Source organism: Cariama cristata, unplaced genomic scaffold (assembly GCF_000690535.1).
Source record: "Cariama cristata isolate BGI_N322 unplaced genomic scaffold, ASM69053v1 scaffold4158, whole genome shotgun sequence".
NCBI classification, from domain to species: domain Eukaryota; kingdom Metazoa; phylum Chordata; class Aves; order Cariamiformes; family Cariamidae; genus Cariama; species Cariama cristata.
The window spans coordinates 176,091-197,533 of NW_009629341.1; the positions used below are offsets into that span (position 1 = coordinate 176,091).

General features: G+C 46.8%; 1 protein-coding gene across 1 annotated transcript in view; it reads right to left on the reverse strand.

Moving 5' to 3' along the window:
• CALN1 (calneuron 1) overlaps nt 1-21,443 on the reverse strand; it is a gene marked incomplete at its 5' end in the record, with an annotated part of 71,624 nt that overhangs the window by 45,079 nt on the left and 5,102 nt on the right. The window contains one exon of the mRNA XM_009705114.1: nt 11,664-11,776. Within this exon, the coding sequence (XP_009703416.1) occupies nt 11,664-11,776 (113 nt within the window). The remainder of the gene's footprint in view (nt 1-11,663; nt 11,777-21,443) is intronic.

Below are 21,443 nucleotides of genomic sequence, written 5' to 3' on the forward strand. Positions count from 1 at the left end.
AAAAAGAGATATAGTCTACCGAAGGCTATTTGAATAACTACAAGAGTGTTTCTCAGTCGGGAGTTCAGCAGAGTTTTTTACACCGGTCTGTAATAAAGCTGTGGCATTAGAAAAAATGCAAGGATAGGGTTGATATGTAGCAAGAAGAAGCTAGTATTGGGAAAAGGTTATATTTTAACCTAACGCACTGGTTAATTTTGTGAAAACATATGCCTGCATACCAACTACACATAAAATTAATATTAATATTATCTCAGTTGTCTCTTAATACAAAGGACACAAGTGCTGGAAGCTGAGGTTCACAGGTTTATCTTCACATGGGATCGCAGTTCCTGAAAGCCCTGAAATCTGGCACCTACGTACAGCCTGTCTGCCTTTCTGACAGCTCTTTTCAAATTCTGATCCCCTAAAAAGCATCAATTTATTTCATTTGTCTTTTCATTGCTCTGTCAATTCCAAAAGTTCGAAGGAATTGGAGCTTTGTGCACGCAGGGGGACCTGATGGATTGACAGCGACGTCTTCTACTAATAATCCCCTGAGCAAGCCAGCCTCTGGGGGAAAAACATCTAAACTAACACACTCAGCAAGAGTAGAAAGAGATTAAAAACATGCAAATCATTGTTATGGGATTGCATTTTTTTTTCTCATCTCTCTGCCAGGGGAAGGCAACTGTCTCCTACGCTCTGCTCCAAAAATGGGACATTTCCATGAACTCCACCTGTGGACCTTGCTGGGCTGTCTCTTGAGGTTTGTGTCTCTGCTCAGCGTAGGAAAGTTGGACATTATAGTACATCTCTGGAGCTAACTCCAACATTATCCTGGCTCATTTGGAACAGAGATCTTTCCCTTACACTCCAGATCTGCTTATATCCATGAAAATGGGATCAAAATCAGTTTTGAATGCTCCCCACCAAGCTCAAACATATATTGAATACTTCCACCAGCTTCATCAGATTGCTCTGGACTTCAGCCATAAGCGTCTGCACCCTGATTCATTTTCTTAACTGTGAGTAAATGTACTGGGCTACGTAATTATTTATTTTAATTACTACTTCATAGTGTTGTGTGTTACTCGACAGTAAAAATAATTTAAAAAATTTCTCTGTGGCACTACAGACTACATCAGGACTCTGCTCTGGAGACTGCATGCATCTCAGAGTGTAAGATTTCTTTTTTTGCCAGCACAGAAATATATGCAAACCTCCACAGATAGTCAAATGACGGTGCAGAAAACACACAGACAAAGAAACAGTTTCTCAATGAAGTGGCAAATTTGTTTGAAAAAAGACCTTAAGGAATTTCTCCTGAAGATCAGCATTTTTCCACCCACTTGGTAAAACTACATTATGCCTTTGCTGGAAAACTGTATTAATAAAGTCAGACCTTGGGGAAGGGGCTACCAGAGTCTGTTTGGCTCAGTCAGTGTGGTGGCACCGTTTGCAACCAGAGGGGATGTTCACAGTACCAGGAACATGCTCTCAGTACCTGCACATCACCCGTCAGTCCATGAAATTCTTGCCAAACAGTAAAAAAAAAACCAAAAACCACAAAACCAAAGTGCAGCAAGCCTGTTGGCAGCACTCATGGCACAAGTTCTTGGAAAAACCAAGGCAACAACTTGCACAGACCCCAGGGGAAGGGGAAGGAGGTGTGTGGCCCAGATCCTGTTCCACCTCCTGCCATCAGAGAGATCAGCAAAGCAGCATAGATGGAAATGGGATCTCAGGGATGCGAATGGCTGTTAGACAGCCATCTCCCCATCTTCCCCTGCCCTCAGGGCAGGATGGAGGTGATTGTGTCTGCAGTATGGCCGGGGCATCTCCATCCTGATGGCCAGGGAAACACATCCACCCTGAGATCCAAGGAAAAACCTCTGTATGGATGGCCAGGGAAACATCTCCACCCTGGTGGTCAAGCAAACCTCTCCATTCTGATGGCAGCTCAAGGTGGCTGGTGCCTGGGGAACTGTCTGCTATGGCCACCAGTTTGTCCACCACCATTGCTCCTCAGAAACACCAGTCTGGAACAGTAAGGCTATGCCCCGTGCTGGGAGGGAACACCACAGAGGTGAAGGCTGGGTGGGCATGACCGTGACGGCCACTACTGCAAGGCACGGGCAGCTGGTGAACACCCTTCTCCTTCACAGGCAACTCCCAGCATGAGCTGCTCCTCATGCCTCTGTGCAAGCAGAAACCCAGCAGCTCTTGGCACCTTGCTGCTGCAACCTGAAAGAGGCATCAAGATGCTCCAACAGCCATCAGCTGCTTCAAGGTATTTTGCTGATAAAACTGAGAAGCATAATACCTAACCAGGGCATCACTTAGGGCTCGATGGTACCAGCTAGGTTTCTTCTGGCTTCAGATTCACCAAACTGCATTGAAAATCTTGGATACATACTGGGAAAATCTGAGTTATAGGCTGTCGTGTAGAAATTGTCTGGCAGGCAAGACCTGGAGGTCCTTCCTCAATGCCACAGCATCCACCGCTCATCTGTTTCGCACTAATGAACCAAAGCTATTGCCTGAGCTATCCACCATCCCCACCACAGTGGTCCTTTGCAGCTCTCCATTTCCATTTTTCAGAGGTCTTTCTTTCTTTCTTTGTTTCAAGACAGTATTTTCTTTTTTTAGCTTCTCTTTCGCATAAAAGGTCATTTTCCTTTCTAAACACATTTGTTGTGAACAGTTGCCAACACTTTAGTTGTTTTGGGTTTTTTTTATGAGTGACGGAGTGGCTTTTTTCCTGGTTGTCCTTCTTATTCTTCTGTTTAAAACCTTAATGAAATTTTCACAGTATTTTTTTCTCAACTGAAATCCAGGACTTGGAAGCAGGGCGATATATTTCCATCTTAAAGTGGAGTTTCTTTAGAAAAAAGAAATAGAAAAAGGCCACCACCACCAAGTCTGTTTTAAACAATTCCCACACTCTGATCTCCATGAAAATAAGACTTTCCTTATACTCAATTAAGTGTTGCCTCAACAAAATCATAGCAGTGTAGTGAAAGAGATGATTTTGTTCCAAGAACATGAAGTATCCAGGGAAGCCAAAGGTAGTGTCCTCTGGTGACACCTAAGCTGCAGATCCTTACATGTCCTTTTCTCTGTGCAGAGAGGAAGGATGGATCCTGAAATCTGGTGCTGGCTTAGGACTTAAGGACTGGCAGAGCCTCAGCTCCAGAATAAACTCCTTCTTGATGTTGAGGGTGCAAGGGACATGGGATTTGAAGCCAGAACTGTTGCCCCTGAAACTCCCCTGCATGAAACATGCCACCTCTGCTCCATCATCCAATGGTGCCTTTCAAAGGCATCAAAGTGCATTCAAAGCAAAAAGACACCCGCACCAACAAAACCAGCATCAGAGATATATTCTGGTATTCAGAGATGCTGGAGAGTCTGATCCCTCTCAGCAAGGAGTCCACAAAAAGCAAGAAACTCTCTCCCCAGCCCATGTTCCAGGTATCCATGTACACACCAGATGATGGGCATACACATTTACCTTTCCTACTCATTGCTCTTACATTTCTAAGCAAATCACTGACAAAACCACAATGCAGTTCCTATTTCACTCACCAGGCAGGGGCAAAAAAAAAAACCAATGACACATGGAGCTGAGGGCTGAGTTTATATATAAGCTGGCACAGAAAAAAAATAACGTCTGTACCATAAAAGTCGGATGGAGTACATATACGTGAGTGCTCCAGAGTGTGCACAAAGCCAAATCACCACCTGCCAGGACAGTCGTACACTGTCATCCAGCAGGCAGGATGCCTCTCGATATAAACTGCCTGCTTTAAATAGACTTTGAACCAAAGCTGTAGTGCATTTCTGAAGGCTAAATGTACCAGTAAGCTGGTTGAAGCTAAAAAACCACAGTTGGACAATGAAGTCTCGCTTTTCTCCTGCTATTGGCACCAGTCCTGTTTTGGCTCATAACTGCTTTCAAAACTTTGCCATTTCCAGTGTCTCCAGTTTTGAGCTATAAATTTGATTCTGGTGACTTGAGAGAACTGATTTTGTTACAGGGAAAAATGTGTACTGGTGAAAATGAGGTCCCTTCATAGAAACAGATAAAAGTGAAGCCACCCAAACATTATTGCTCACTCCTGCCTGCTGGCAAATTCATACACTGCAAAGGGGTTACGGGGATGTGACAGTCTCGCTGTCCAAGGACAGCCTTAGCACCATGATCCAGGCTATGAACCTCTCTGATGTTCATGTCTACACCTGCGGCTGTGACAGCATTTCTGTGCTGGATACACAGACTAGGAACAAAGAGAAGTCTCTTGTTGATGGATTCATCACCTGCAAGCGTTCAGCTTTCACTGTGTTGCGACAACAACCATTGAGTGCAACATACTCGGTGGGAATGTCTTTGACAACAAAAGAAGAATTTAATAAGGCAACCAGAACCATTCTCCTTCCACTGATAACAGCATCAGCACCGGCAGAGCTGGCTTCCTGTACATAAATCAAAACGGCACTTGAAACCCTTGGTGGGTCTCCTCAGACAGCACTTAGCTGTTCCCAGTGCACACATCTCCATCTGAACCACTTCTTGAGACTTTCTTTATACCAGAGGAAAACTGGCAGTTTTGAAGCATGATACATCTCTTCCTGATGTTGATGCCTAAAGCAGATTCCTTGAATTGCATCCTAAAAGTGGTTATTTCTCTCTATTAACTCTAAAGGGAGCCTAAGCAGTGTCCCAGGTTAGCTGAGATGAACTGCACACTATCCATACCAGCTACACGGCCAGAGTCACCCTGCTCATCACCGCAACACAGCCATCTTCAGCCTTGCAATGGAAAATCTCACATTTTAACTCTGGATACAAAGAAACCACACATCACATCTAAAATGCAGGAATAGATATTGCAGAACACATTTAATTTCTGAAATTAGAAACACAGTCAGGATGCTGGAGCTAACAGGGCACTGGGTCAATTTAATGACTCCAGCTGAGCAGAGTCCAGTATTAGCTGTCATGGGAAAGGTGTCTGCCTTGGCCCCCAGGCCAAATTGCTGTGGTTTCTGTAGGAGAGGCAACGCCAAGGTTTTCAACCAGTCCTGCAGTTTGGTAGTATCCGGTTTGGGAAATCCAATAAACCGTAGATCCTTAAGAAGTACAGAACTTCTGTTCTGTGGAAATCACTTTAAGATATTTCAGGTTCAGCAACCAAAAAGTAGGCACTCACATTGTTGCTAACACTGAAAATATTGCTGTGAGGTAGAGGGGTTTGTTTGGTGGAAAAGGACATGCATGGGTGAGGGGATGTGCATGGTGCAGTGGTACAGCCCCAGTTGCCCATTCTTGACCCTATCCATCAAGTTTTGGCACCCAGACCTTCAGCTGCAGTGTTTCCTGATCTAACCCCCAAAGTAGTCACCAAGAGGCAGGTCGTTTACACAGGTACTAAGTCTGTACATACTATTAAGCCGTCCTTCCTCCCTGAATCTCAGCTTTCTTTCCAAGTAGCAGCTCCTTACCCACTCTGAACTACACATGGCTCAGCCCAACTGCAAAACCACACCGACCCCAGGCATCACCCAGTATCCTGAAGCGCAGAACTAACTCTCATCCTCCACAGAAGTTGATTTGAGAAGGTTCTTTGAAAAGCTGAAACAGCAGCCCCTAAGTCCTGAAATCAAGGGGTATTTGTAGCAGAGCACCAAAAAATTGTAGTGCAAGATGTAAAATGGCCCACCCTGTGGTTTAGAAATATCCAACACCTGCACAAAGGGGCTGCATCAGCCGATGGGGAGGAGGATGAAGGTAAGGAGAGGAAGGTTTGTACACCCCATGCCTGGCTGGCCCCTCCGTGACCAGCAAGCTGTTATTTTGGCAAAGCCATGGTCTGCAGTGGTGGGGGGTGGTTGGATCTGTTACCACGTGAAATTGCACACGGAGACACAAACATTATCTCTGCAACTCTGGCAAGGCTAATTTGCCATCATCAAATTAACTCATCTGCAGGGACAAGAGGAGAAAACTCACGTATAGGGAGAAATTGCATTAGGTTTATCTACTGGACTTCAGAAAGAAAAATCCCTCTCTAAGCAAAAATCGTCTTTGTAGAGAGCTGGAGGCAGCACGGCTCTGACACAGTCCCCTCGGCCCCTGCCTTCCCTCCCACACCATCACCCGCTGCGGTTTCTCCATACCCTGCCCTGTGCCACTGAGGTTCCCACACATTTTCTCCTTCATTTCACTCTATTAAAGCACTAATTGATTGACCAGATCACGAGAGCCCAGATGTCTCCCCCGGGACGCTGTTGCATTTACACTGACAACTGCAAACAAGATTACAGATGCGCGGTTTTGCAGAGCAAAACATTAAAGCATCAGCAGCCGTGCTGGGAGGATGAAACTGCCGTGTCCCATCCCAGCCACGTCCCTCTGCTCTCCCGTGTTCACAGCTGGGTCTGAGCCCCCCCCTCACCTCCTTGAGTCCCCTCCCCAGCTAGCACCAGATGCAGAACCACACAGCTGGACGTGGTTCTTGCTGTATTTTTCCTGCATCCAGGAAAGAGAATGCCCTTTGGTGTACGCTGCTGAGCTTGCTGGCTCTGGAGCACAGGGGTTTCTGCTGTCTCTGGTCTGTCCCTGGCTACTCCTCCTTCCTTGCACATGGGTGCCGTGGGATCTAGCTTTGGGTATACCCACTCATCCATCAAAGATCATAAAACTCAATGTATTCCTCCCCCTAGCAAAGGTATGTGGAAGCCTGGAGAGAAGAAAAGGTTTACTCAAGACCCAAAAACATGAGCAGTTGCTGAGCTGCTCCATTTGCAGGACCTGCCTCCCCAGTCCTCTGGTTGTCCCCCCCAAAACTGCGGAGACATCGCTACGGCAGAAAAATGAGATCTCTGAGCAACATTTCACCAGCCCAAAGCACGGCGTTGGTATTCTGGTCTTCCTGCTCCTGCAAAGCAGCCTCCTCCTGAACACCAGTGAATTATAGTGGGTGATATCTAATGCGACGAACGGGCACCATGTCTGAGCAGATGATACAGTGCCATCCCCCCCATGCAAGACAAAGCTTCCAGATACCCTCGCACAGGCAAAGCATTAGCACTGGCTGAAATGCTGTTCCCTGCAGCTTCCATGTGCACACAGTAAAGAGAGAAGGAAAAAAATAGCAGGCAGCGTTTTCCCTCTCAAATGATCACCATACAAAGTATTGACTTTTCAAAATAATCTCATCAGTGCTGCTGGGTACAGAATTTATTCTGCATCCGATGCAGATGCAGCCCTGTTGTTTAATCATTCAAACTTGTTCTGACTTCAAAAAGCATTTTAGCCAAGACAGAGAGGTTTATTTTAATTAAAAGCCTATAATCCAAGATTATTATTACTTCTGCTCCTGTTGCTTAACCCCAGGGACTGGAGATCCTCTACACTACGTCCTGTGCAAACTATTTAACACTTGTGCCTGAAGGTCTTTCCACTTAGAAACAATCTGGACAAAAACTGCAAATGAATATGAAATCCCAGTTTCTCCTCTCTCTTTTCATCCCTCTCTCTGGCTCAGAATGGCAGGGCACAGTGGACAGATTTGGAGCCTGTTTGCCAAAAAAAGGAGCTAATATTTGCAGGCAGCAATGTTTGTCTTTTCTGTAATGCTCTTGATCTGAATCGCTTTACAGATCTGAACGGCCATGCATTGGAAATGCCTCAAAACTCACTTGTACAAAACACAGCCCTCAGCGCATAACTGGAACCAGACTCGTATTCCCTGAGCTCTGGAAAAAACAAATTCTCATGCCTGAAAATTGATCAAATAACATCTCCCTGACCATGAAACAGCTACTGCATCACTGCAAAAACACTGCCAGACACACTAAAAAAACCCCAGCTTTAGGACAGTAAGTGTGAGCACCAGCAGGAGCAGTTCAGAAAAGGTGGGAAGAGGAAGGAGAGCGATGGGTGGCTACTCTTTAAAAAATACAGAGAGGAAAAAGATGGAGATGGAAGAGGGTAGACACCATGGGAGGTCCAACACCCCTGTGCAGGGCCAGACTCACCTCTTCCCACTGGCTTCCAAAACAGGGTTCAATAAGTACTCCCAAAATCTCATCTATGCTCTTTTTTTCTTCACATTTTGTTTTGAATAAATGCAGACCCTGTGGAAGCAGCCAAAGGGGATGTTTGCATCATTGCGGCAAGCTTGCCATGGCAGGTCTGCCCCAAACCAGAGAGAACAGAGCTTCACCGCGTGCTTCCAGCCTTCATACTCCTCCTGACAGTGATCCTGTGTGCTGAAGACTGGCTAATGGTTACCAGGCAGCTGTGTGTTTAAGAAAAAATATTTAAGACAGTTTAAGACTGTCTTAAATGTTTAAGACAGTTAAAGATGTCTGTGCATGGGTACATGGTACTTCCATTTGCACACATTTGGCACAAGGATGAGAAAACCATTTGGAAACAGAGCAGGAGGCACCCGGGGATGTTCTCCACAAAATGGTGTTTGATGCGCGCTGCATCTCACTCGGGAAAGACAGACTTTCTGAGATGGAGAAGAATCCATGTTTCCTCAGCTCTCCTGATATCTTTGGTCTATATTAACTCGGTCTGAAATAGTATTTGCAGGGATGACTTTTCCCTCCCCCTAAATACCTCCCGACCCAGCTGAGGGACCGCGGAGAGCCATTCTAACTGGAGCAGAACTGATCACTGCTACCTGAGAAAGCAAGAGTCAGCCGCCTTAAACGCACACTGATATGACTCAATTTAAAGCCCACATGAGAAATCAAGGAGGGGAAATGCATCCGAGAGACCCTCCATGTTTCTATTACCTGCCAACGCACAGGTCTTGGCCGAATCCTGCTTCTCTAAAGACCATCGCTCTTTAGGCAACACGTGATAGGAGGGATGCAGCTTTCCCTATTATTTCAAGCCTGCCTCTTCCATGTGTGATTCCTCTCTCTCCTCCCTATTCTTCCACTCCTTCTACCCCATCCCCATCTCCTGCAGCCCCACTGCTGTTGTAAGATCCTTCAATTCTGCAGCTTCTACCATCCGGAACCACCTTCCTCTACCCCACCAACTCACTCCCAGCTGCATCTGCAAATGCATCTCCAGGCCCTTTTGCCTGTTCCTCTGAATTCCTCTCTCCCGCTGCTGCTGTTTCTTATTTAACCCTGTCATTGCATTATTTAAAGTGTTATTAAGGTGCACTTGGAACAGAGTCTGCACAGAAGTGCAACAGTATAGAAAGCTGGACCCTTGGCAAAAATACCCCGAGAGCCAAAAACGTGACAGCTGGACAGAAGCTGTTTGGATGGAAGAGAGAAAGGCATTTCCTGGATATCAACATGGATTTTCTCTCCCCTTGGGACTGATATAAGAGCCTCTTCAAGATGCCTTTTGCTGCTTGCCGCTTTGGGGTGAGGTTTCATGGTAGCACTGCCTGGCCAGCTGACACCAAGGCAGAGCTGTCCCTTGTCCCACTCTTGCTGCCCTTGTCACCTAGCACTAGTCACAACTACAGGTTTGTGAGCACTATCCCCTCCTTGAAAACATTCCTTCGGGACAACTGCAGGGGTGAAGTGCTCTATCAGCAACCCAAACTCACTCCCCTCTCCCTGCCATTCCTTTCCAGCAAATGTGAAAACTGTACATCAAGGGGATATGGGAAACACAGCCAAGCCTCGATTCTGAAAAGGGCTTTGTTTCAGATCAGACGTAATCCCACCGGAGACAATGCAGATGCATAAATGCTTTGCTTAAAGACAAGTTGACTTATGGCCCTGCAGACAGCTTGGGTAAAGCCAGGTAAGAATGGGAAAGGGAACTTGTTCCCTTGAATGACACTTCCCTATGTGGTTTCTTCCTTGCTTTTTCTTTGGGAATAAGTAGCAAAATTATTGTATACTTCATGAGCTCTCCTATCCCAAAAGAAATGAAATGTGAGATGAAGCCTTCTCTTCCAAGGGCTTTGAAATCCAGGAAAGTACTATGTAAAGAGATGTATTTTTACAAGTAAAAGACCATAAACATTTTTTTCCGAGGCCCTGGAGCGCTTGTGCAATTCAGTCAAAGCTTCACTGCCTGCAGACAACCCTCAGGGCTGTCCCTTCCCACCGTGGGGCCGGTTGCCTGAAGTCTCTGCACTCTTTTCACTCGTCCCACCGCAGTCTGGGGAGCACAAGGGCCATGGTCCCTGCTGCATGAAAGAGCAAGGTGAAAGCTGAGTTCAGGAGCCCTGCTGCTCTAAAACCAGAGCACACGTCCGCCCTTCCTCGCTTCCTCTGAGCAAAGCCACTGCAAGCATTTACATGGGCTGAAGGGTCACTAAACAGCAGTGGGTTAACCTGTGAGCTGAATTTTAGGGATGGCTCCAGACTTCTCTGCTTCCCCATCAAAGAGCTCAGCTCATGAACTTGATTTTCCCAATGGATATTTTTGCTTCTTGAATGGCTCTGGTGAGGCCAGTCTTGCCGGAGGGGAGTCTGGAAAGCACCAATGGCTCAGTGGGACGGGATGGTGCTTCCTCCTCTCCCCGTTGCTCATGTGCTGGGATGAGGTTTGCAAGGGGCAATGGAGACAATAAAACATTCGTGACTCTAACTGTCCTGCCCTTCTTGGTGTGTGTTTAGCTCTCGCGTCCCCCCAGATACATTACAAACCACTGCGGCTTCACCAATGCCAAACTCTTGCTTTGATGCCCGAATATTAGAATCCAGACCAGGATTTCCAAGGTTATTTCTATCACATGCCAGGAGGCCAGAAATAAGTTTTTAAAAGACTTTTAAAAGACTTTTACAAAACCTCACCCAATTCAGTCTGAACAGTGCTGGAGGGTAGTAAAATAAGACAGAAATACTTATATCCAGGTTTGACTCTTGATTCACATAAACTTGGTAACAGCTAAAGTTTATTAGCAAGCAAAGGCTGTTGGATGATCAATGAAATGAGCAGTAATCTCACAGGAAGCCACACATTTAATCCGTTCGCAAGAAATGTGCAGCACTGTGTTCTGGGAGATTTTTAATCCCTGCCATAACAGCCTGGACTGTCCCTGCTTTTCCAGGAAAGTCTAACGCTGTTTAAAATCACACTGCACAACAGACATGAGGCAGCTCCCGCAGCCAGACCTGCCTCCCCTCCAACACCTGAAACCGGCAGGACCAAACCACCCCCAGGCAGCACCATGGGTAAAACTTGCACTGGCACGACATGGTTATCCTCAGCCTCAGACCTGAATTATCCACAGAAGCACCGATGAGATGTGACCTGCACGGCACACTTCAGAGAGAAGCAGAGAGCTTGGAGCATCCCTCCGTCACAGCCAAGGGACGTTGAACAGTGACACATTTCTGAGAGCAGCCGGACAGGTTCCAGGTTCCTAACTCAAAAGACTCATTGAGAAAAATATGTTTTTCTCTTCCAAAACTGAATTCCAAAGTGCTCTCAAACACGTTGCATAAATAACTGGGTGGTTTGTTGTGTTCAACTGCAGTTCATCCATAGTGAGTGCTTTCCCTTTCTCCCACACAGGGTTTAGCTGAGAGCAGGTCCCTCACAGCACACGGTGAGACAGACCCCAGTAGCCTTTACACAAGCATTCACACTTAGCAAAACATCTTGTGCTCCTCAATAAATCAATTCTGGAAGTGATTGATATTTGGCTACAGTTGCATTTAAAAAAATGACCACTTACCTGCCAGAATATGCTGTCTATTGTATTTCCCAGAAAGCCATCTCTGCCTTCCGATGATACCAGCTTAGGTCCCAGAATAGTCATAAATTCATCAAAATCAACCTGGCCATCCCCTGGAATGAAAGAAAAGATTAATGTTTTGACTGAAGTACCTCCTAGTGTCAATGTCCAACACGTTGCTGTGGATCTGCTACATATCATGGATCCATACATGCGCTATGGCATCTCCTACATCAACTTCATGGTGCCTACAGACCCAAATTTATTGATATCCCAATGAACGGCCCATGCTGTGGCATACCCACACCTGAAGACAGGACCAGGCAATGCACAAACAGAGATGAACAGGTTGTTCCCCAGCTCTGGAGAGTTTGTAGGCAGGTCACTTCTCAAAAAAACAATTTTGGCAGGAGGACAGCAGCTATTAGCATGGCCAGGGCTCTTCCTCTCTACAGAGCTGCCAAAGAGCCAGGTCTCTGCAAAGCTTTTACAGGTCCAACCCCATTCTCCAGAGGAAGGGAGTACATGCAGAGGGAAGAGCCAGACTATTGTGAATCCACAAGGCATTTCATTTCAGCTTTCCATCAGCATCCGTCTCTTAAAACCCCGGTGTGCTCAGCATGCAGAGCAGGCAGTATAGACACAGCTTCAGTGCCATTAGTGGGAAGAGAAGACTGCTCCTGCCATTAATGAACTGAGCCTATGCAGTCCCGAGCCCCCGCAGAATATTGTATGTTTTGTAAATGAGGCATGTGACTGTTTGAAGTATATCTGAGCGTCGTATCAAATGTTACTTCTCCCTCAGAGAACTTCTGCGATGCTTAACGAAAATAGCAAAAAAAGGGAAATTTGTGCCTGTTGAAGGATCTTAAAAATACCTGCTTCTCTGAACAGGGTAGTTCAATGTCTACATGCACCTCCTTTGTCTATCAGTCCACCGACATACTCCTGCATATTATTAGGCCAATTGATATGGGTGGATATATTAGTCCTCCTTCAAGTCTGGAAACAGAATCAGTGACTGTAAGGCTTCTTGGTTGTTTTTTATTCAAATTCAGATGGAACTGACTGCAACCACCTCTCCATGTAGTTGCTGTTGCTAAATTATGAGGTGCAAGAAGTGCCTAAAGCCATCAGACTAAAGCGGATCAATGCAAGAGCTACTATTAAAGTGTCACTATTGACTGCAGCACCTGCAGCAGCCCTGCGTGACAGCTTTACCACGTGCACTGCATGCTGCTGTTATCTGTCCTTTTTATTGTATTTCATATGCTTGATCTGAGCATATGCACCACTGATTGAAATCTCTCCATGTCCTTATCTTCACAGAAACACAATGTGAAAATAAGCAGAGTCAAAATACTCGTTTGCCAGAATAGTGATCTCTATTCACTAGGCGCTGCCCGTAATTTCTTGGAAGACAAAAGCGAATATCCTAAGGGTGAGCCAGTGAAGGGGGCTCTGAAAGCAAACCCAGCAGGGATTCATAATCGCTTTGATCTTAAAATGTGCAAGAAGACACCATCCAACTGCCGAATTGCTCACACCTTCAGGGCCCAGCACAGGCTGAAGGGCTTTGCAGGGCTAGAGCGGGCTGAGCCCTTGCAGGATGGAGCTCATTTCTGAGATAGCTTATTAAGCAAAAAAGGAAAGGGGTGGGCACCCCATCACTTGGAAAGCCATTCTCTAAAACATTTATGAGCTACGAGAAAATGTGTTCTTCCTGCCTCCCCATGGGAGGCGTCAGTTTATGACATCAAATCGGATTGTATCAGCCACAGCACGCTGGATCACGTTGGGGAAGGTAATGCAAGGTGACAGTGGATTCGGGGCGATTCACATGGCAGTACATCACTTCAAGGGAAAGGCAGCAACAGAACCATACACTATGATGCAAATTGGGTTAAAGAAATTAGCCAGATTAGTAAGAAAACAATTTGCATTTTAAAGAGATTCTAGTACCTGACTGTGCATATATTTGGTCTATCCATATGCAACTCCAAAATATTGAGTTACTCAGTTTGTGTTTTCTACAATGTCATTTCATCCACAGTGTAGAGGCAGGATCTGTCCTACACAACTCACGAGAAAGTGAGTGCCAGGACTGCTGGGGTCTGTGTCCGACTCAGAACAAGGCTTTGGGCAAACCCTTGCTCATGACTTCCCTGCGCCTTTGCTAGAGATCATAACTAACTTCACAGGGTTTAATTATCAGCTTAATTATAGCATTTTCCACAACCTCAGAAGAAAGATGCCATTACAAAATGCATTATCCTCTTGTTGACTGCTTTTTCAACTAAAACTGTTAACTAGCAAGGAAACTAGACCCCAAAGCATTTTGCCTGGCAGAAATATCACTTTAACATTCATTTTAAGCTGCAGAAAACAGACCTTCCTGCCATCAGGATCTCAGGAGACTGCAGCATCATAATATCAAGAGAGAGAACTCACAATTTTGGCTGAAAATTCCTTTTACGGTATTCAACAGCCAGGAGAGAAGTATTCTAAAAAACAACAGACGGGTTCCAAGACACACCCAGTGCAACTCTACATGATTGCAAGGTGAAAATGCATGGGGTTGTTCTCCACAACCATGGCATAACCAGGTAATGCCCAATAACCACATCACCTGTAGGATCTACAAGCATTCAGGCCACCCATCAGATCCTGGGAGCACCCAGCTTGAAATTGTGTTGAGTATAGTCAAAAGATGCCTTCCCCCTCCTCCTCCTCCGAGTCATGGTCACGTACACGGCATGCTACAAGCTGATGTGCGATGCACACACGTCAAGCATCTGTTTGAGAATCTGCATTGGAGGGAAATCAAACGCTGCACACATCCCCATGTTTGGCTTCGCTGTGCCTACAGATGTGCTCCTCGCCTGAGAGTAGTTGATATTCAGAGCGAGCAATGTGCAGCTTATTCAGAAATGAACTTTTAGTTGGGTTTAAGGGATGGGAAGAAGGGGAGGAAAACATCAGGCTGGAGCATGTGTGCTCTTACCTTCCTTTGCTCCTTTCCATGAGCCATCCAGCAAGCCCCAAACACTACCATCAGCAGCGATCACACAACCCCACTCCCTCACTGTCCCCCTGGGCAAATTTATAATGTGTGCGGTGTTCACATCCTCCCCACCACCTTCTGCCTCCAAGCTCACATTAACTACTTTAGCAAGAACCCGTCATACTGAAGGAAAACCACCTCATAAGGACGGATGGGGCACAAGCAGGCAAAAAGCTACAGCCAGGATGGAGCGGGCTGTGGTCCCCGTCCAGTGCCAGTCAGAGCTATCCTCCTCTCCCTGCTCCCAGCAGTTACAAGTGCAGATGAGGTTTATAAACCTGAGCCATGCTGAAGTCCCTGATTGATGAAGGCACTCACACATTGCAATAACTTATTTACAAACTGGGAGGGCAGGGAAATCTTGAGGCATGGTGGTGCAGGTCAGCTGGGGCAGGGTAAGACCGTCAAGTGGCAAGGTGGGTGAGGACCAGAGGAGTTCCAGGCAGGATGCGATCCAGATAGAACAGAATCATAGAACCGTTTAGGTTGGAAAAGACCTTTAAGATCATTGAGTCCAACCCTAAACCTAGCACAGCCAAGTCACCACTAAACCATGTCCCTAAGCACCACCTCTACACATCTTTTAAATGCCTCCAGGGATGGTGACTCCACCACCTCCCTGGGCAGCCTGTTCCAGTGCTTGACAACCCTTTTGGTGAAGAAATTCTTCCTGATATCCAATCTAAACCTCCCCTGGTACAACTTGAGGCCATTTCCTCTTCTCCTATTGCTCATTACCTGGGAGAAGAGACAGACCCCCACCTGGCTACACCCTCCTTTCAGGTCGTTGTAGAGAGCGATCAGGTCTCCCCTCAGCCTCCTCTTCTCCAGGCTAAACCCCCCCAGCTCCCTCAGCCGCTCCCCATCAGACTTGTGCTCCAGACCCTTCACCACCTTCGTTGTCCTTCTCTGGACTCGCTCCAGCACCTCAAGGTCTTTCTTGTCGTGAGGGGCCCAAGACTAAACATAGGATTCGAGGTGCGTATTCAAGAGGTATTCAAGATGCCACCCCATTCCCAGGTTACCACCCATTATCCAAGGGACGGTCACTGCTTGTGTGGTGATCTTAGCAAAACACCAGAGCTGAGCTTAACCCCTAGTTTTAAACCACCTAAAACATTTATTTATTTACTTACAGTTATGCCCTAACATTTTTTTCCCCCATAATGCTTCCTCTTAATCCTGGCATTAATGTCAAAGAGTCAGAAGTGGGTTAGCAATCATGTGACTGAACCTCGCATGACTAAAACTATGACTCAGAACATCACTGGCCACATCATCAGAGACAAATCAGATCTGCTTATGATTACTAGTCCGTTAGCATCAACTAGGCGCTAAGTGCTTTCAGATACCCACAAAGGTTTGCTCCCTGCAAGACACTGTCTCAGTTCTGACAAAAACCAGGCAAAACCAGGCGAATGTGATAATAAAAAGGAATAGCAACTCGACGCACTGTCAACAGCCCTGGGAGCAATCGTGTGAGCCTGGCTAATTGCTTCATCACAGAAAGAGGATGCTGAAGGCACCCAGCAACATCTTTGGGTCCTCTGGGAACCTTTCCAGTGCCCAAACACCACACATGGCCAGCAATGGGTCCCGGACCTGCCAGTGTCACAACGCGCACTATTTGCTCACTGAGTGCAGAAAGACCTTGGGGATCATTTCAGTTTGAAGAGCCCCAGCATCAATGTTTGCCATGCTGTGAGCTCAGTTTGGCTGCCACCATGGAGATCCACAGAGCTACAGCAGGGACTTTTTGGGCCCTGCATCATGTCCAACATCCACTTATGCCAAGCACACCTGAGACGATGGAGCGGCAGCTAAGAGCAGCGTGGAGCTGAGAAACCAAGCTTTCTTCCAGCTCTCTCAGACACTGCAGCCCAGGAAAATTTGCTTTAGACCTGACTGCCCCAAAGAAGGAGTGTCTGCACCTCTGAAAAATGTCCATTAGGTCTTCTAAATAAACCAACGGGATGTAGAAAAAGGAAAAGCACTAATGACTCAATGTATAGAGGAGACTGTAAAACTACCACTGCACTGCCAGGGAGTAAACTCTGGGTTGGACATGCATGTTGCGGGGAGCCGAAGAAGCCTCCAGCACTTTTGAAGGGGGATTTACTCTCCTAAGCTACTTACCTTCAACCCCAATTCATTCATTTTGGGGTTGTGTTTCCAGACCCCCAGGCCAAAGAGGTTTCAAAGTGTTATCAGTCACTCTTGCTGGAGGTGCTGTGCTTCACTGGTAAGAGCTGAGCACAGAAAATCACAGCCCTCTCTCTCAGCTGGTGGGCTTTCAGCTCCCCAAAGATTTTGTCTTTCCTCAGCCCCCTTGACTTTAACGAAGTGGAGAAGGGAAGGTTGTATTTGCTGGAGGACGTTTAGCAGGAGACACGGAAGTGTTTGAGTGCAGGCAGAGCTCTGCAGTCACCTTGTCAGGGCACCAAGGAGGGCAATCACAGCACAAAATACCCCCAGCTGCACTCTTACACCGAGCTGAGTTACACCTGTGCGGCCTGAGCCCCATCCTGCCTTTCTCTTGGCACATTTGTCCTGATCCCACAAGATCTACCGTCAGCAGTGGTTTGCTCAGGTTGGATGCCCTGGGCAGGGAGAGTGCAGCAGACCATCCCCAAACCACACAGGAACCTGGAAGAGGAGAGAGGGATCAGGCTGAGCTGGGATGGCAAATCCTTGCTTCCCAGGTAGCCACAGCCTGTGTGTGGGCTCTTGCAAACTCTCCTGCCAGAGCTCCTCTGCTTTGAAGAAATAATTAAATGCTCAGAGGAGCAGCAGCATGAACCCATCTCACCCTCCATCCCATGGGAGAGCCCTGACCCTCATCCTTCAGTTGACCGCTGTCTGTCCAAAAGTCTCCTGTCGGAGTGGCTCCCTTGGAGGATGTAATTAAATATTCATTGGGCTGGAGAAAGACAGAGCGGGAGACAGAAAGAAAAAGAGAGGGGGAAAATGTGCACGGATTGCATTGCCTATACCCAAGGGCAAGAACGGAGACTTACGCCTGGTTTTCAGAGCCTTGTGCATTAAACTGGGAGCCTAGACAATCGGGTCTAACTGCTTCCTAAATAAGTCTTTTCCCTGGCCAATCTCAGGATAATCGGGTTCTCCCTCCTCCTTAAAAGTTTCTTGTCATGGCACTAAACCGAGGCACACATTTAAAGAGAGATGAGGATCTGCTGTGTGTAGACTGATAAGTATTCACGCTTTTTTTTTCCTCAAGTCTGACCTCCAGAGTGCAGCTAGGTGATATATTTAAAGTTAATGAGCTAGTCTTTTGCAGCTTGGGTCCCAGGCGCACACAACACTCCTGTTTATTTTTATTCTCTTAATAGCTAGCTGCAGTGACTCTCTGTGCCGGTCTGTGTCATTGTTTGTGCCCATAAAGTAACCTGTGCAGTAATACGGTCTGGAGAAGGCTGTGCCTTCAAATGATGCAGAAGATGTGCACAGAAAAGCTCCAGCCACAGGATATTTCCCAGACGAGTATTTCAGTTTCAGAGATTTTAAGGTCAGAGGAAAACAGTCTGATCACCAGCCTGACCCTTTCCCCAGCACGACCCAGAGACTTCTGCCTAATTACAGCCTCAATCCATAGCTTCAACGAGAACTAAGGAAAGTCTTTCATAAAACTTTCAGCTTTGAAAACAGTTTTAATTGTAGATGTCCATGAAACTGGCTGAAATGAAGAGACAAAGCTCCACTACAACGCTGACACAGTGGTTTTGAAGCAGGGAAACTGAGGCACAGACCGTCACCTTCCCAAACATTACCCGAAAGGAGGCTGCCAACAGAGCTGGGTGCCAGAACTACACGGGGATCCACAGGCAGCGGACGTGCAACCAGTCCCCGGGGTGGAGAAAGACGACAACGAGCATCTCCTATTTCCAAAGAGTCCTGTTTGCATTCCCTTGGGAGTTTCTGCCCCACAGCCATCTGCAGAGGGTCTCTGATATTCCCTAACAAGGCATACATGTAAAAAATACAATTTCTCGTTTCTCTTGCTCCTTAGGAACAGTGGGGGCATAGCCATGAGCCACTCCTGCTCATCAGCTCTGCCGTTCATCCCACAGCTTCAGTGACTTTTTGGAGGAAAAACTTCACTGGAGCTGAAGGCAAGGGTGAAACATCTCCACTGGAGCCCACTCTGTCCCTTAAGCGCACTTCCATGTCCTGCGGTGTCATGAGAGACTGTGTGGAGCTGGCTGCTCTGGTTCAATGACAACAACACATAAAAGATTAGCAAATTGTACAGACACATGTTCCTGGAGGAGAAAATTTCCATGGAGTCCGAAAGGCTCAAACAGAGCCCAGAAAGACGGAGCTGGGGGTGCATCCATCCGGCACCGAGAAAAGGACCTTGAGAGTTACTCATTTTGACAGCCCGTTGGCTCATCTTGCAAGGAAGAGGAAACGGCTGCAGAGGACTTGTTTGCTTCCCCATTAAAAAAAAAAAGATCTATTAAGTCCCCATGTTTGCCCAAGGGGAGCCAGCCCAGGAGCTGACCTGCACGACAGTGATTGAAGAGGACTGGGGGCTCTGCCTCTGCGGTGCCAGGTGTGACATGTCCTGTGTTCCACCACAAGCACTAAAACAAGCAGGATGCTGTTAGTGCTTGGCTAGAAGAAAAGGCCAACAAAAACAGTGACTGCGGTTAAAAAAAAAATAGAAAAAAAAATATCTCCATCAGACACCTGCAAAGCAGTGTGCCAGCTTCAGGCCGGCCCTGGGAAGCCACAGGACGCCCCAGTTACGTCCCTGGGACCAGCTGGGCTGCAGGGAAAGGCACTGCGGAGCCTGCCGAGCGTGGCACAGCCCCAGCACGGCCGCAGTCAGCCCCCGCCGGCCCCCGAGATCCTCTCTCCTGTGCAAAGGCACCTGGCACGTAAAACCTGCTCATTTTGCAGGTCTTTGCAGACCTCCAGTAGCCTGCAAGTTGTAACCAGTTGATCCCTTTGTCAAATGGATGGAGAGGTGCAAAATCATGTCCTGGTTACCCAGGACTTTAATCATTTTTGCTCGCCGGGCCCCGGGAATAGCAGGAGAGCTCTGCGTGCATCGCGGCAGCTATCAGACAGCTCGACACAACTTTGAGACAACCAGCAAGTCACAGGCTCATTAAGACAGAGGAATATGTGTGTTCCCTGTGGCATACGCATTCTGTAAAACCAAAATCGTAATACCAGGAATATTGCATTTTAAGGAATAAATAAAATTAAACAAGGATGCAAACAAATTACAAGGCATGCGCGCATGAGACAGACCAGAGATCGCATGCTGTGTTTTGCAGAGGACTCTGATCCATCGGAGCACAGGGTGTGCAGGTTTCAGGAAAGGAATTGCAATTCAGTATTTCCTCTTGTCCTGTCTATTCAACGCGGCTGCACGCAGCCATCCAGGCACTGCATCACAGACAGAATTTGATATTACTTACGAACCTCTTCCTGGTACTGAGCTGCAAATCTGACTAGCTTCACCCGTAACAATAATTACTCTTCATTCTTTGCACTGAGAACACATAATATGATAATCTCCATTTTACAAATCAGAGCAGACACGAAGAAAGTGGCCTCTATAAATAAAGGCAAGTCTCATCAAATCTATCTCACCGACCAAGTTTCTCAGCTCAGCAACACACTCTAAAGGACAACCATGCTGAAATGTTGCTAGATCATTTCTCACATATAAAAATCAGAGGCCTTTGAGTACAGAGGACAAATCCAAAGTCTGCAACAACCTGTCCATGCTTTTCCTATTAACTCTGCATTTTAAACACAGAAACTGTTTCTAGTCTACCTCCAGCAGCCTGGGCTATTTTACACAGCTTCATGTTGAAATGTTGAAACGCAAGGAATTATCCATGGCATTAAGGAGGGGGATGAGGGGGCGGGGGGGACACGGACGACGACGACACCAAAGAAAAGAAGAGAGGCAGAGACAAAAGAAAGAGATAACATGTTTTCAGCTTGTGAATGTCACTGTTGCACACAGGGCAGTGCAAGCTGATCTTCTGGACAGAAGCAAACATTTGGCCATGCAACACCTAAGAGCAAGGAACTCGCTTTATGCAGGTCACAGGGGAAAGCTCAGCACTTAATTTTTTAGAAGAGATATTTATTCTCTCTCCAGATCTCCCAGTCCAGGTCCTTCGGTCGTTCCCATCCCTGGGACAGCGTATACATGCTCCAGCCAGTGGAGCACCCAAATTTGATGTCCCTTCCCTTGCGTGGGGAAGCAAGCACAAGCAAACCAAAGCAACGTCTATGTACAAACCCTGATCCAACAGCAGTACAACAGCTTGGAGAACTGACTTTTAGGGAGACAGTGTACCGACACCATCCCTTGATGCCGTGCAGTTATGTCGCTGATGTTTACTCCCTTTCCAAAGGGGATCACAAGTGTTCATGCCTCGCTGTACAGGGCAGCACAACTTCTGCATGCAAAGCATAAGAAGACAACAAATCTGCAGAACCCCATTGCAACCATGGGGCTGTCCAAAGATGGACGAACCTCCGAAGTGCCACCTGGGAGAGCTGCGTATCTTCACAATCTTTTTTTTGCCAGGGTCACTGTGAAGAGCTTACTGGGTTTTTTCCCCCTCTGCAGTTCCCTGTTCCACAAAGAGCCATTGCAAAGCAACTTGGGAATATGCAGAATTTAAATTGGGATTTCTTTCCCCTGTTTTTTATTGCTGATAAGG